At 42.2% G+C, this 16,790-nt stretch overlaps 1 protein-coding gene across 1 annotated transcript; it reads left to right on the forward strand.

Moving 5' to 3' along the window:
* The first annotated feature begins 6,488 nt into the window (after positions 1 to 6,488).
* On the forward strand, positions 6,489 to 12,825 carry LOC135235993 (ATP-sensitive inward rectifier potassium channel 1-like). Its single transcript, XM_064302107.1, has 2 exons — positions 6,489 to 6,680; positions 11,053 to 12,825. The coding sequence occupies exon 2, from the start codon at positions 11,074 to 11,076 to the stop codon at positions 12,178 to 12,180; it is 1,107 nt and encodes a 368-aa protein (XP_064158177.1). The 5' UTR covers positions 6,489 to 6,680; positions 11,053 to 11,073; the 3' UTR covers positions 12,181 to 12,825.
* Positions 12,826 to 16,790: the final 3,965 nt, after the last annotated feature.

The raw sequence follows: 16,790 nt of genomic DNA on the forward strand, positions 1-16,790 counted from the left end.
TGGGATTGGTTAATGGTCTGCATGAAATATGACAGGCAATGCAATTGCAACCCCTGCACAAGTCAGAGATGCTGTTTCCTGAGTTTCCTGAGTTCTTCAGTGCATAAACCACAGCAATGGGCACTTTTTGCTTCTTCCAGGGGAACCATTTCAAGAGAGCATGGCATAAGGCTCAAGAGATGAAGGAATGCTTTGCAACCCAACCCTAAAACATGCCTCTACAGTGGGCCCAGGAGAAACTCTTTAATTATGAATTGATTGTGTTGACTCGAGACTTTTCGATTTTACTTCAATAAATCAATTTCGCCAACGCAGCAAGTACCTTCTAGTCTGACTCCGTCAGTCCCTCTCTTCAAGTCAGCTTCTGGCAGTTTGGAGGTAATAAAATTGGGCTGGTGTGCATTTCAGAGCTCAACTAATGATTATGGCATTCGTTTATTATTAAAGACTTCTACGTATCAGTATTTTACCCTGGAAGAAACATGGAATAGAAAGCAGCTACTAGAGACTAGGACATGTTGAAATGATGAATTATTTCATAGCTTGTACCCACTTGTTTTATACTGATGCATTATTCATTTCTGCCTTTGCAACCTAAAGCTTGTTTGTCCCACAGTTCAGGGCTTTCTCTATGTCCCCCCTGATGATACATGACTACAAATCAAAACAGATGCATTAAAGGATAGATTTGCAGCAGAATTCAATATTATACATTAAATATGTATGTTATAAGGAGGTGTCTCTACCTATAGGTCGGATGCAAGTTATATTTCTATATACCATAGCTATATATAGAATGCAATATTTGGCCATCCTATAGCTGTTTAAGCCTATTACTTAAAGTGACAACATAAACATTATACATGTCACAATGGGGTAGATCTGTACTGTGCCTGGGAAACTTTTCTCAGGGCACACTGACCCTGGATCAGTTCTAGCCTGTCACACAGATTGCTGTTAATGTTACATGTACTGATCTGGGATCAGACTGGGTTTGTTGTGGGTGTGGGAAGCAGAAGTTGTTTTAAAGAAGGGAAGAGTTCCATTCTTGCAGGCATTGTAAGAGAAAGTCAGGATCGCAGTGAAGGGTAAAATAAATTCCAGAATTCCCTTGTGTTCACCTCGCATTAGGCTGCATGTCATGTCCGTCATAAATGCATGGTTTGCAATATCTCTGTTACGTGCTTTCTTCCTATGACTTTGCATTATTTATTTGCTTTTGCAGACATCCTCTCCCAAGAGCAGTATAAACAGCTCACATGAATGCATGCTGTCCAGTTATGTGAGTGCATACATCCTGATGCAGTTCAATTTATTTCAGATGCCCTTTTCAAGAGTGCCATTGCATTCTCTTACCAGGGATTTTAAGCCATGCCCTAGTGGTAACAAGCACATCCACTTCAGACTAGCATTCTGATGCATTGTTCAATTACCAAATAGATACCACAAGATTTCACTGGGCAGAGGTGTAGAGTAGGGAACAGGGCTGGGCAGTGCCATTTTACCCTTGAACAAGGTACCTTAAAATTAGAATTCCTTCAGTAAATATCCAGCTCTCTAAATGAATTACATACTGTATCTTAAAAAATATAACCTGGATACGAGCATTTGTGCACTTTGTAACTGTTCTGTATCAGGGATACGCAAATCTCACCCTCAAGGCCGGGAGTTCTTCTGGTTTTCATTCTTCCCCTCTAATTAGGACTGCTTTAAACTTGGGACACCAGGTGAGAGTTAAATCTCTGGCCAATCAGTGGCATTTATCGATCAATTAACTATCAGGTAGAAAAGAAACCAGCAGAACTACTGGCCTTGAGGGCAAGATTTGACTACCTCTGTATTATATTCTTGATACAGCAAAATGTTCAGTGTAAAATCAGCTCTGATTACTATAGAATTTTTAACTCTAGTACTGTCTCTGTTGGACTCCATGAATTGAACTAACACAGAGGATTTTGCTGTGCATGATTCTTATTTTCACTTTTATTTTCCATAATAAGCAGCCCTGGTTTACTTAATCCCACCCTGTGCCCGGTTTACCCACCCTAACCTTGGTTTATTTAAATCCACCCTATCCCTGATTTACTTAAACCCATACTATCCCTGATTTACTTAAACCCACCCTATCCCTGATTTACTTAAACCCACCCTATCCCTGGTTTATTTAAATCCACCCAATCCCTGGCTTACTTAAACCCACCCTATCCCTGATTTACTTAATCCACCCTATCCCTGATTTACTTAAACCCACCACCTGATTCTTAAATCCCTGATTTACTTAAACCCCTATCCGCTTATTAACCATCTGGTTTACTTAAACCCACCCTATCCCTGATTTACTTAAACCCACCCTACCCCTGATTTACTTAAACCCACCCTACCCCTGATTTACTTAAACCCACCCTATCCCTGGCTTACTTAAACCCACCCTATCCCTGGCTTACTTAACCCTGTAGAACCCATAGCAACCGCACACTGCTGCCTTGTAGAATCCCATAATGGCCATGGACGGCCTTCACAGCTCACGACATTACTGACAAAAGCCGGTCCACGTTTTTTACCATTGAAATATGTATACCCAGGAAAACAGGAAATTACGCAATACAACAAACTGGCAAAAACAACACTTGTTACCATAGGAAATATCAATGATATTTGGTTTACAATTATAACAGCGCAAAGACCTAAGAGACCGGTGATTCTGCTAACATTAATCCAGTGACAATGAAGCAGAGGCTGATAAGGAACTAGTGAGGGAAACATAAATTAAATAAAGGTGATCAAAAAACTAATAACATATTAGTTGCTAGTTGTTTGGGAGAGTTATACTTGCTGGCTAGCTAGCTAACTAGATGTAACTTTGGTGAGATTAGCCAGCTAATCGGCAAGAAAGTGTTTTAGTTGTTATTGTTGCTGTCCCTACTCCACATGGCACTCCCAATCTAGGCTCGCTCGTATCACTGTATCCTTTAAATTTGTTCCTGTAGCACTTTCATGTTACACTTGTACCTCCATCCAGCACTTATACTGCACTTGTATCATTATCCTTATGTTGTAGCTCATGTCATGCCTCCTAGGTTGACTTAACATAACTTTCTGACCTATTTCATACTTACTGTGTGAACTGGACTTAATGTTTTCATGGCTATGAAAGGGTGTTACATAATGAATATTGTACCTTATCAAACCTGCGCTTTTTAGTTGTTTCAATGACCTTTTGGCTTGCACTTACTGTACGTCACTTTGGATAAAAGAGTCTGCCAAATAAATAAATAAATGTAATGTAATGTGAAGATGTCTGGGAATCTTCAACCCACTGTGCATTTCTCATTGCCATTGTTACTGGGTAAAGATTTGGAACTACTTCGTGATATGTGATATATTTGTGAGCTACATGCCTGTGTGTGCCAGAGAACAGATCCACTGGAGCGAAACAATGTGGTTTCTGGGTCTGAGGATTAATGCTCTCTCACCCAGTCTTACCAGCATCACGTTACTCAGCAAAATAATTAAATGAGGGAAATAAATGAATTAATAAAACCCTACGGTGTTCACAACAACCCAGAGTACTGCAGTTTTCCACGCCTGCAGGTCAATTTTGAGCTTTGTGAAAAGCCAATAGAATTAGGAGCCCTACCCACTGAATGCTGTCTAATTACGCTATTGAAGGATAAGAAGTTGGAGGCGTGACACGTTGTACCTTGGAGCTTTGGCCTTCAGAATGAAGCTTGACTCCTGTGCTCTCAGGGGTATGAAGGGAGGCACTTGAACGTGACAAGTGTTGCCTGATATTGTGGTTTACGAGGAATTGTGACTCGTGGTACAGCCCCTGAAAATCGCTGAAGCCGTGAAGGGAACAACCTCTTTCAGAACGGTATTGCGAAAGGATTTGAAACAGCTGACGAGGATTAATTGCATGTTTGTTTGTTTGCTTGTTTTTGTAATGCTGGCTGCAAAGGTTTTAACAGAAGGTTTTTTTTGGCGCTCGTGAGCTCACAGAATGAAAAAATATAAATATAAACTGAACAGGCCGATATTTAAAGCTGAACTGTGTTTTTGGACATAATGATACATTAAATCTTCTCAAACAGACTGGGTGGTGTGATAATGTCTAAACGGCATAACAGAGCAGAAGAAAGTGCCCAGGAAATTCCTTTGTGTGAACACACTCAGATATGAACCTGGTGCCTCCGAGCCCAGAAACCCACCTTTACCTCTGTCCTTCTTTCTCTGCTGCCCATATTGAGCCAACAGCAGCTCCTCAACTTAGTCTGACCACATGTGTGGTTCACCATCACCATGTGCACTGAACATGTTTCAGCCCTCCTCCTAGAATTTTCTGCATGCACAATTTTGCTACATATAAAGGACACGGATGTGCCGTTAGTTCCTCTGTATATGGCTTCTTCAGGCATTCTAAGCTTGGGACAGGGAGGGGGATCTTTCTTTCTCTGAGCATTGTTCAAAATGCCCTTTGAAACTCGATAAATATTTGATTAGATAAAGGTCTGAAATTATTTAAAATGCTTTAAGCACAGCCTCATATCTAATGCAAATTATAAAAAATTAAAAATGTGAATGTATGCTGGCCATCCCATGAACCTGTCTCTGGAAATGGAGTGATTGCATATCAGGAAGACATTAGGCTGATGAGCTTCAGAGGCGTAAAGGCCATATTCCAAAGATCCAACGACTAGCGCATGAGCGCTGAGACAAGAGAGCCACACCAAAACAACATTCAAAAAGCTGTAACTCATGGCGAAGCAACGATCGCCAGGGTTGGAAAGATACCAAAATAACAGGTTGCTTTCAAGCAGCCATCAGCTGTCACAACAGGGGACAAGGTAAACACACAGTAAGCTACCGCAACACCCTATTGTGCGTGCACAAAGATGCCCAGATAGGTCATTACGGGGCCTAAATACAGCAGAAAGAACTTCCTGAAGGATACATGTTTGGAAGGTAATATGCGTGTACTTTGTCACAACAGTGACCCCCCAACAATAGGTGTGAATGACGACCGTCCCAGGAGCTCACACCTGATTCATACCTTCAGAACTTCGCTTGCACACCCCTACAATGGGACTGAAACAACAATATTATACCCAGGAGAGGTTATCTTGACCTAGGCCATGATCTGTTATCTCTAGATTTAAAACTCATTCTTGGGACCATCCCATCTGTCCAGAATAGGAGGGGATGTCGTCTGAGCTGAAAGGAGAGCAGAGATTCCCCAGGACCCCGGTGTGTGATTATCGGAACCAGGCTTGGCACTTTCTATGTTCTGTCGAACCGAGCCATCACGTGCATACCCTCTGTCGAACCGTGACATCACGTGCATACCCTCTGTCGAACCGTGCCATCACGTGCACACTCTGTCGAACTGAGCCATCACATGGATGCCCTCTGTTGAACCGAGCCATCACTTGCACACTCTCTGTCGAACCGAGTCATCACATGCACACTCTCTGTCGAACCGAGTCATCACATGGATGCCCTCTGTTGAACCGAGCCATCACGTGCACGCCCTCTGTCGAACCGAGCCATCACGTGCACGCCCTCTGTCAAACCGAGCCATCGCGTGCACGCCCTCTGTCGAACCGAGCCATCACGTGCATGCTCTTGGTCAAACTGCACCATCACGTGCACGCCCTCTGTCGAACCGAGCCATCACTATGTATGCCCTCTGTTGAACCGAGCCATCACATGCACGCTCTCAGCTGAACTGCGCCATCACGTGCATGCCCTCTGTCGAACCGAGCCACAACGTACATGCCCTCTGTCGAACCGTTTCATTAGCATGCCACAACGTGCATGCCCTCTGTCGAAACGTGCCATCATGTGCATGCTCTGGGTCGAACCGAGCCATTACGTGCATGCTCTCTGTCGAACCGAGCCATCACGTGCATGCCCTCTGTCGAACCGAGCCATCACGTGCATGCCCTCTGTCGAACCGCTTCATTAGCATGCCACAACGTGCATGCCCTCTGTCGAAACGTGCCATCATGTGCATGCTCTGGGTCGAACCGAGCCATCACGTGCATGCCCTCTGTCGAACCGTGCCATCACGTGCATGCCCTCTGTTGAACCGCTTCATTAGCATGCCACAACGTGCACGCCCTCTGTCGAACCGCTCCATTCACGCACCACATCATGCTGTAGGCACAAGGGACTGGTTCTCCTGCTGGTGAACACACAAGCTGGCTACTTGACAAAAAGGGCTTATTTTAACCTGCAACATGGTGCATGCTGGCATCTGTGTCAACGACAAATACTTGCATGCCTTTTCATCTTGATAGTGTGTGGGGGGTGGGTACATGGGTAGGGAAGAGGGGGGTGTAATAGGGGTTTGGGGGGGGGGGTTAGGGTAGTCCTGGCTGAAAGGGTTTTGTGGGGTAAACACCATTGCACTAAAAGGGGGGGGGGGGGGGTTGTCTGTGTGCACGTGTGTGTGTGTTCAGGAAGATTGCACAAATAGGTTCAGGTCCTCTGACAAACTCTATAAAAAGCCACAGGTGCAGCATGGCTTGTGAGAAAACTTCTACTGCTATTCCTCTAAGGACACACCTCCCCATACACGTACACCTTCGCTGCTGGTGCAGAGAGCGTGTAGCCAGAAGAAAGGCTCCCCATCCACCCCCACAGCTTTTCTGGAGTCCTGTGCCCTTCTCCTCCACCAGGTAAGCTCCACGTCTGGGTGAAAGGGACTCTCTTCTTCCCGCTGTCTCTTTACAGATTTCATTACATTACATTACATTACAGGCATTTGGCAGACGCTCTTATCCCGAGCGACGTACAACAAAGTGTATAACCATAACCAGGAACAAGTATGACAAAACCCCTAGAGAGAAGTACCGGTCCAAGTACAGGGAACAACCGCATAGTTCAACTTGGACCCTGATGGTTAAACTGATTAACACTAACTGATTAACACTAACTAACACTAACTAATAATTTCAGCGTTGTGGCTCTCCTACAAAATGAGTTCACAGGCATTTACAAAGTTACAAGTTTGGAATAGTCTCTCACTGTATATGTGATTGTTCCTCATGTATTCATCATGCGGGAATCACACATTGACATTAATTAGTCTAATATCCCCTAATTTTACCCTCTGATCATTGGATTCCAACCTGCTCTGCTTTTAAGCGTTTTGTGTTTTCACTCATAATCTACGGAATTAAACTTCACTCCAGTGTCAGTCTTCTGTCCTGGTTCTTTTCCTGTACATCAAGGTTAATTTACAAACATCCCTTCTGGATCATATATATTATTACATTTCATTCATAACAACTTTTTCTTATTTACATGGAAAATAGCCACACACCAAACTAGAAATAACTGAAATGAATTTGAAACATTAGTAAAATACATGCGAGGCTGACCTCTATAACACACCCTTTAAATATCTGTGAATCACTGACTGACTCATGCAGATGGAGAGCTGATCAAAATGAGAACAGAAACAACACTCTTCTCTATTCCTCTGTTCCTACACAGAATGTACTATACAGTATGCAGGTGGAAGGTAAAAAATCATCAGTGATTCCTTTTCCTATGGTTGTGTATGAAGGTAAAATAATTTTAAAAATATGTCTTCAGCTTCTTCTGCACCTTCAACAATTTCTCTCTCTTTTATCATAAAAGCATATGGCAAGTACTGGTGTCATAAACTAGTCTTGGTAAAAAGAACACTTTGGTATAATTCAGCTGAGAAATGTATTGCATAATGATGCTAATTTATCAGACAGACAATTTAACTGATACATTTTCTTTTGATTAACAATAGCAAATTGTGAAACCATACTGTTAAGAGAATGTGTCTCTCAGAAATGTGAAAAGCCTTTTCATTTTAAAGTTTTATATCAACTGTGAACCAGTTTTTCTGAAACTGAGAGGAAGTGGGTGCTGTGGTGACATGTGGTTTTTGGGTAACAGTCCGGCATCTTGCTTGGTGACATGTGTGCAAAGATAGTGCAAGAGAATTCTTTATTTGACCATTTGGTCAATCTTGGGTATCTCCTAGTCATGTGCAATTGTATTACAAAGGTGATTAGTTGATTTGTTGATTTTATTATTTGACTGACCCGCGATTAGAATATTGATGACTCTGAGTTTTAATCTAACCATGCCGAGTGAATTAGTCTGCAGTTTTATTTCACAAGCATTGCCAGGAATTTGGGTAAACAAAGAAAGTCGCAGCTTCATTCAGTAAGCTTGTTGTTAGTATTCTGTGAATAACATTCATGTTTACTGCAGAGGTGGGCGTTTCATTTTTACCTGATTCAGACCTATCTGTGCCACTGAGTACTACCTACATCCTGCCTGTCCCCCGTCCCCCGAAATGAAAAGGGGGCGAGCACACTGAATAATGATAAAATCAACAGGGTATTCAATCAGTTGCTTGGCTAATCTTTTTCATAGCTGAGCATCAAGACGTTGAAGGCAATTCTCTCTGTATTCTTGCAGTAGTTCTTTGGCATTTTCACATTTAGGTAGAAGGTTTGGCACAGGAGGTCCCGGTTGTTTACTGGAGGCTTCATGGCCCCTTAATAAAATTTAAGAAGCATCAGATTTGAAAGTTTCCTCTGTAATGAGAATGACAAAACGTTCAAGGATAAGAATGCAAAGCTGAGTACTTAGTGGGACTACAGAGAGTGTGACACGGCCCGGGTGGTCCTTGGGCCCATGCTGTGTCATGTTTCGTTGTACATTCTCACTGAAAATGCAGGAGCCACACTATCAAGGCACAGCAGTTGGTAGCACAGCATGGTGGAAGGAGGATTTGCACAGACCAAACTGCACACACACAAACTTGCTCTCACATTCACCCACAGACAGACACAAAAAAGACTCCCCCCACCATAAAAAAAAAAACAACAAAAAAAAAAACGTGAAACTTGATTAAATAATTACTTTGTGTGGGACACAGAACGTCTCGGTGTACTGGGGCAAATGCAGGGAGTGCTTTTAGCACTACTTGTGCTGTTCTATCTCTCTTTCTCCCTCACACTCTGTCTCTCACTCCCTCTCTCTCTCCCTCCCTCCCTCTCTCTCTATCTCTCTCTCCGTCTTTTTCTCTCTCTTTCTGTCTCTCGCTCTCTCTCACACTCTCCTTTCGAAGGTGCACCACCTTCCAGGCCATTGCTGTGTACAGGGTAGGGTGGGAGTCAGATGTGGGAGGTAGATGTCGGTTGGCATGCACGGTAGCTGTAAATTTCAGAATATTCTGGAAGTGCGCCCATGACTAATCACTCATGTAGGTAACCATCAGGCCACCTTGCCCTGGCCAACCATGTGAAAACAAAACCACAAACAAACACGAGCACTGCCATATTGAGGAGGGAACTGGGGGCATGCTTGGCTGCAGGTGGTAGCAGTGGTCTGGTTCGGTATCAGAGGCTAGACAAGGGAATGACACACTTCAAACAGACCTCTTTTTCTGCTACCTAAGAGGGTGTGGGGAGTCTGGGGTTGGAGTCGGGGGGTGCAGGGGGGTGTAAACTGCTCCATGTGCCCAGGATTACAGAATTTCACTGAGGATTAAAACTCACAGTACACGCAGGAAATTTAGTGAGCGGAGAGAGCCTATAACAGCGAAACAATCCCATGACAGAGGGAGCGCAGAGACAGGTATGTGGAGAAAGATCTGCCAATGATTGTGTTTGGGCTGATGAGGTCTAAAGTGGTATGCTCCTCATTTGGGCAAAATTGGTGGGTACTGCACGCTTTACAGGAAAGGTTTCCTGTGAAAGGTCTGTTTGAGTGCCGAAGTTTCCCTGCTCTCCCTTAGAGCTTTGACGTCCTACACTATAACCCTAGCAGAATTTTTGCCATCTCAATTTAAGCAAAGACTCATGAAAAGGGATCTTGTTTTGAACCTTTTCAGTTCACGGACCAGCAATTTGTGTTCTGTTGATAATACCGATGTGTCATTTCAAGCTGTGGTTACTGAGAGACCTTGTATAAAATGTTTTGGTATGTCCTACTTATGAAAAACCGTAAAACCTGTCCTACAAACTGAAAGGGATGGATTTTGGATTTTGTCAGAAAGATAATAGAAAATGAATTTAGTTCATTATCAAAGTGTTACTGTTTAGGCAAGTTTAGGAATTTTATGTTTTTATGCATTAAATATTCAAATGAATATTACTGTTATCCTTTTAAAAGTATGCCTTAAAAAAAAAAAAATATATATATATATAACAAACAAATCGCCACTGATCTTTCTGGCACAAAAGACATACTAAGTGGAGTGCAGCAATTAGGTCATCCTAGGGTTGTGCGGTATACCTGTACTGAAAATGTATAGTACCAAAATTTTACAATGGTACGATACCAGAATTTTGCAAAGTTTAATATTTTATGAAAACATGTCTGACATTTTTTTCTGTTGTAGAAAAATGATTGCCATCCATTGGAAAATAAATACTGTGCCTTTCAGAATTGAATATGGATGTACCAGTACACATATTCATACCAAACCATTGCATGTACACTGTAAACTGAAAAATGTGCACCCTGGTTTTAATGCACATGAATGTGGAACTTAAAATTCAAAACTCAGAGTTCCCCTAATGATTTGGCGTTAATGTACCTTATTTTGTTCAGCAAGAAGTTATGGCCAGTTGGCCCAGGGTTGCCAACCATCATGCTTTTGGCATGAGACACAGGCTGTCATGCTTTGCTTATGCTTTCATACAAATGAAACACATTTCATACCAAATAAAAAGACTGCGACTAAAAACAAAGCCACTCCCAGATTGATCAAATTGTGTATCAGCTTGCAAGACAAAGTTAGATTGGTCCATAAACGTTCCAGAGAGACTGTCAATTGGCTTCCTTTCTGCAATCCCCCCTCCCTCTGTCGGTCCATCCACAAAAAAATGGATGGCACTTGAAGAAAAGGGCATTCTCAAATAGATAGTCCTGGTTCATCACTTGCAAAAAGAATAGGTCATTTTGTCAGTACAACCATCACCTTGAGCAATATAGATGTGTACAGATCATTGATCATTAGGCTCAAACCTTCCTCCATTTTTCTTCCTGCAGAAAGACTCCGGACCTCCCGGAATGTTTCCGTCTGTCCAGAAGCGTGTCCGTGAATATTTGGCAGCCCGGCGGATCCATAGAACACGTCTGGTGACCAAGGATGGCCGCTGCAACATCGAATTTGGCAATGTGCTGTACAGCAACCACTTTGCCCTCCTGGTGGACTTCTGGACCACATTCGTGGAGATCCGCTGGCGTTACGTGCTGCTAATCTTCACCGCTTCCTTCGCTGGAAGCTGGTTCCTCTTCAGCCTACTCTGGTACTGGATCGCCAAGAGCAACGGGGACCTCCAGTGGCAGCACCCACCAAAAAACCACACCCGCTGCGTGGACAACATCCATGGGCTAACCAGCGCATTCCTCTACTCCCTGGAGACACAAACGACCATTGGCTATGGTGGACGAGCCTTAACAGAGCACTGCGGAGGTGCTATTACCCTGCTCATAGTCCAGTCCATCCTCGGAGCTGTTATCAACTGCTTCCTGTGTGGAGTCATCCTGGCTAAGATCTCCCTTCCTAAGAAGAGGGCCAAGACCATCACATTCAGCGATATGGCTGTCATCTGCCCCAAGCGGGACGGCCTGTGCCTGCGGATCCGGGTGGCTAACCTCCGCAAGACCCTTCTGATCGGGAGCCAGATCTATGGCAAGATGCTGAGGACCACGGTCACACCAGATGGTGAGACCATCATCATGGACCAGGTCAACATTGACTTTGTAGTGGATGCTGGTAAGGACAACCTGTTCTTTGTCTGCCCACTCACACTCACCCATGTCATCGACAAGACCAGCCCTTTCTTTGAGATGGCTGTGGACACGCTCCACAAGCAGGAGTTTGAACTGGTGGTCTTCCTAGATGGCACTGCCGAATCCACCAGCTCCTCCTGCCAGGTGCGCACTTCTTTCATCCCCCAAGAGATACAGTGGGGCTACAACTTCTTGCCCATAATCTCCCGCACCAAGGAGGGAAAGTACCGGGTGGACTTCTCCAACTTCTCCAAGACGGTGCCTGTGGCGACTGCTCACTGTGCCTACTGTTTCCACAATGAAAAAGGCCACCACCACCACCACCAGAACCCAGGTGTAGAAAATCAAGGCTTTGAGGTGATCGACATAAATGACCAGTAGGATGGCACCAAGATGTGAGCTACACTTCAAGTCCTGGGCCGTGAGACAGAGATTAGTTTGTCTTGGGTAGGGCAGACCAAATCTGTCCAAGACGCCTTAGACCATGAGGTGCTCTGGAACTTGTACAGCCCTCTTTCCCCAAGAACAATTAAAAGCTCTCAGGCCGGGGCTAAAGGGACATAGAGTGCCATCTGTGGGACACTGGAGAGTCTTCCAAAGTGGACCGTGTCAGGAAGAGGACATAGGGTACAAAGCGCTGCTACATTCACTGCTTACAATTAATGTAGGATTAGTGAGCTGTGTCCACTGCCTATGTTTTTAAATCAGATTAAGGTAACAGGCAATATTATTTCACCGCCTGCAAGTGAAGGGAGAGGGGAGGGGGAGGGAGAGAAGATTTGGGAAGCAGGAAAAAAAGTTCAGAAATGACATCACCGGTAAGACCCCTTCTTGGAATTGTTCTGCATTTTTAATGGAACAATTATTCACTATAGGCCATGAAACATCACAGAGAAAGGTGGTGCAATTTTGCACCCATTTTAATAAAGCTAAATGCTCGTGAGTGAGTGAAAAACGGACAACTGGACCTAAACATTGGCTTATTGAATGTTTTTATACTGTGAAACAGAGGACAGTGTGGGGATGGGGAACAAAGGGTGGGGGTGGGGGGCTTGGGAAATCCATATTTTTGTGAATCCATCTCAAATGAGAGCTTCTTTAGTAATTAATTTAGGAAAAATCTAAAGTTTTAAGTAAAGCCTTAAGTTAACTTTGTTGGGATTTCAGTTTAAGTCCATTTTTATGAAATATTTAAGAGCTGTAGGAATAACAAATGGGGTTGATTAAGAGGGATTTTCTCAACACAGCTGTGTGTTTTAATAGTGTTAATTTTCCTCCATATTGATTGAGGGCTAAAATACTCAGGAAATATGAACTGCAGTGGAATGAATGTTCGGATACTGAATGTTAACTGCACACAGCCATGACAAAGAGTCAAGCGCTAATACTGTTCTGTATGCATGGGGAACAAAAGATGTACGATGTGTTCTTTGTGAAGTAGTTTTGTATTTGAACTCAGGGTAAAACACCACTGGTAACGAATAAAAAACATTTTCTGAAGTGTTGTGTGATTTCCCAAGGTCTTTTTTTTTTTTTTTTCTTGCTGCAGCTTCATTGCTTGGGAGACCTCAAAGACATGCTTTGTATGTAACAATGAAAGGTGAGATTTTACAGGGCTTGGAGATCTTTCACACACACAAAGCTGAAGCTTCAAGTTGTAATGCAGCGCAGAAAATGCTTAAATTCATCGAAAGTGAAAATGAATTCTCCAGGCGAACATGATGAAGGTGAGATGTCTTCAATAACTTTCAGTCCTCGAGTCCAAAGAAGATGAATTTAATCAGAAACCCGATGCACCCACAGGGGCAAATGAACTGTAATTTGATTTAATGGCAACACATGTCCAGAAAACGATGAAATGCAAAATGTCCTTAAGGACAAATGACAGAAAGTCCATCCCTGTACACCGTTCTACATGCCACAGATAAACCATATAACATGTTTACCTATGGAGCTTGAAAAAAAACATGGTAGATTTCATTCACTTTGTCAAGGATCAATCAACCAAGAGGTTCAGAAGACAGAAACAACTTTAGTCTTCCTTTACAGCACGCAATATGTGACCAGCTTATTCTTATTTCAACTCTAGCAAAAAAATTAGCAAAGAGCCAGCCATGCTGAGTTGGATTTATCTGAAAGCTAATAACAATATGCACAGTAATAATTATAATATAAAGAGACTTGAAACTTTTATTATGATAAGCGATCTGAAGAAAGCAGAAAAAGTGACACACCTGTTTAATCTTCTTATGTTTAATATTTTTTTCAACCACTTGCACAAACATTTTTCTATGATGCCATTTAAAAGGCATTGTAATTTTAATTAGTAACCTGGTACCAGTCCATGTTTGACATTTAAAACGTGATATCAACATTTCACCATTTCCTTAAAGAGATTAATTAATATTTAGAGAGGCATAAAAATAACTCACTTTTAGTACACAGTGAACAGACAAATTACTTATCATACATGTCCCAGTGGAAATGACGTTTCATTGTTCATTTAAAAAAAACAAACAAACAAAAAAAAAAAAAAACTCCAAGATAAATGTACGAAAAATGTAGAAAAAGGTTCAGGCACATAAAACTGAATCCACTGTGGTGGACCAAGTACTGGTAAGGCAGCTTTTAAACAATTACAAAAAGTAATAGCACATAGTGAGGCTAGAAATAATTGCAGGCCAGATATGACAGATAACAATGACATTCAACAACAAACCTGGCTACGCAACCAGAACAATGACAACGAAATGCATATCAGCGATGTTAATTATAATGACAAGAAACGAAGTCTGTCATCGTACACAGTAAAATGTCGTGTTAATTCAACTTTTTAACGATAACCTTTGGTGCCACTCTGGAATGTGGGACCACATTTTATCTGATAAGATGTGAATTAACACTATTAAGAGTTTAATTAACACTGCACATTTTACTTTGTAGGCCTGCTTCTAATTTAGATGTAGGCTGCCATCGATTTGAAAAAGAAAAATAACATTAAAAAAAAATAAAATAAAACACGCTGACAAACCCTCATGATACCGATCGACTTTACCCACAAACAAGTTAAGTAGTGACAGCAGACTCAGTGTTATCCAAAAACATGGCTTTGATAGTTTGCCAGGTGTCAGTCATTTGTGGTCATTATTTGCCCCGAGGTAATGAGACATTTACAAAAAAGTTTAAGGGATCGAATGAAACAATAAGCTATGTTTTAAATAGGTTTACAAGAACCATAATTATTTTAAATGGGTTTAACTTATAGGCTAACGTATAAATAAAACGATTCCCTTCGACGCAGAACACTGTCTAATCTCGCCTTCGTTTTGCCCGATGTAAAATTAGAAAGGGTCGTATCAGCCTCAGAAAATTATTGTTACAGTGATAATTATCGTAGTGCTAGGCTATACAAAGTGTCGTTCACATATAAATCGCCGTATCCGTCCCTGCAGTCGCACTGTTTCTCTACGAAAAAGAATAGAACAGAAATGTACTGGATGTACCTGAATTTAATTACATATTTACAGTTCAGTAACAAGTCTTCTGTTCCAACTGCGCTTGTTACCAACCTTATTTGCAGAAGGACACTCTGTTTTAATGCCGAAATCGTAAGAGCAGGGTTTCCTGCACTGTCAGTATTCTGATACGTGACTGTGAAATGTTGTTAAAGTTATTTCTTCACCTGGAAACAATAGGGGAAATGTTCTTTCTAAAGGAGCAATGCGGATAAACAGATGCAAGTTGTTTAATGCAATATTTCAAGGTCTGGAGACCAAATAGCCGCATTGGCAACACTGAATCTGAAAGCATAGCCAAAATTATGCCGTACCGCACGAGGGCACTGCCGACACGCGTAGCAAAATACCGTTACTTAGCCTAATTCTTTACCTCATATCAAGAATTTGACTGCAGCATGGAGTCTCAGTTTTACTGAAAACGGATTATATGGGAAGCTATATCACGGATTCTTAGCGTTGTTGCAGTGTATTCAGGCCAGATCGACGTCATTTAAAAGGGGACATACTAAATTAATTCGGGTTTCGTGATCTTGATCCGGTTAAAGTTCGGTTGACCGAATGCATCGATTCAGCGGTTGTATTTACCACAAGTTAATGTGGTGTACAACTAAACTATGATTGAACCATTCAGGTCAAGTAGAGTTCAGTTGTCAGAACTCGAAGTTTAAACCTCAGTCTTCAAAAATGTCTTTGTAGATGGCCCAAAGACATTTAGTCAGTTGCAAAATAGCATTGTTCTTGGCAGGCTGTTATTATGTTTGGTCTGTGTTGAGTACCCCAGGCATTGGATTTAACTAAATCCTGTGGCCAATCTCTTCCCAAACTCTATTGCACTTTCATTGACTTGTCATAGAACACATACATGCCATTCTGTTTTTCATTAGTTCACAATGGAACTTCCATTCCCAGATTGAAAGTGAAACATGACAAATGTACATTAACAGGGTGACATTTGACTATGCATGCATGCGTGAATGTATGTACATACACATAGTGTGTATTTCTATATGGTGAAAACAAACTACCAAAGTGTATAAAAATACCCTTAAATAAAAGCTAATGTGCACTCTAACCATGTGTGAATTTGTTTGATTACAAATATAAAATTGTGGAGTACAGAGCCAAATCAAGAAGAAAAATGTCTCTATCCCAGTCATGATGGTGCTCACTATAAGTGCATACATCAGAATTAAGGAATTTCTTAGTTTCCCAGAGCTTTGGTTGGGTTACAGTTTAGCTTAGGGACTTTATTTTCTACATAAGTGGTTTATTGAGCTGATCAGACTGCACCCCTTTTGCCAGAGCTCTGCTTGTTTTTTAGAGAGCCATGCTTTGGATATGCCCAGTTAAACCTGCAGGCACTGCAACCCTCCAGGACTGGAGTTAAACCTGCAGATACTCCCGCCCTCCAGATCTGGAGTTAAACCTGCAGATACTCTCGCCCTCCAGATCTGGAGTTAAGCCTGCAGATAC

This window comes from Anguilla rostrata, chromosome 12, assembly GCF_018555375.3.
Source record: "Anguilla rostrata isolate EN2019 chromosome 12, ASM1855537v3, whole genome shotgun sequence".
In the NCBI taxonomy this organism is placed as follows: Eukaryota; Metazoa; Chordata; class Actinopteri; order Anguilliformes; family Anguillidae; genus Anguilla; species Anguilla rostrata.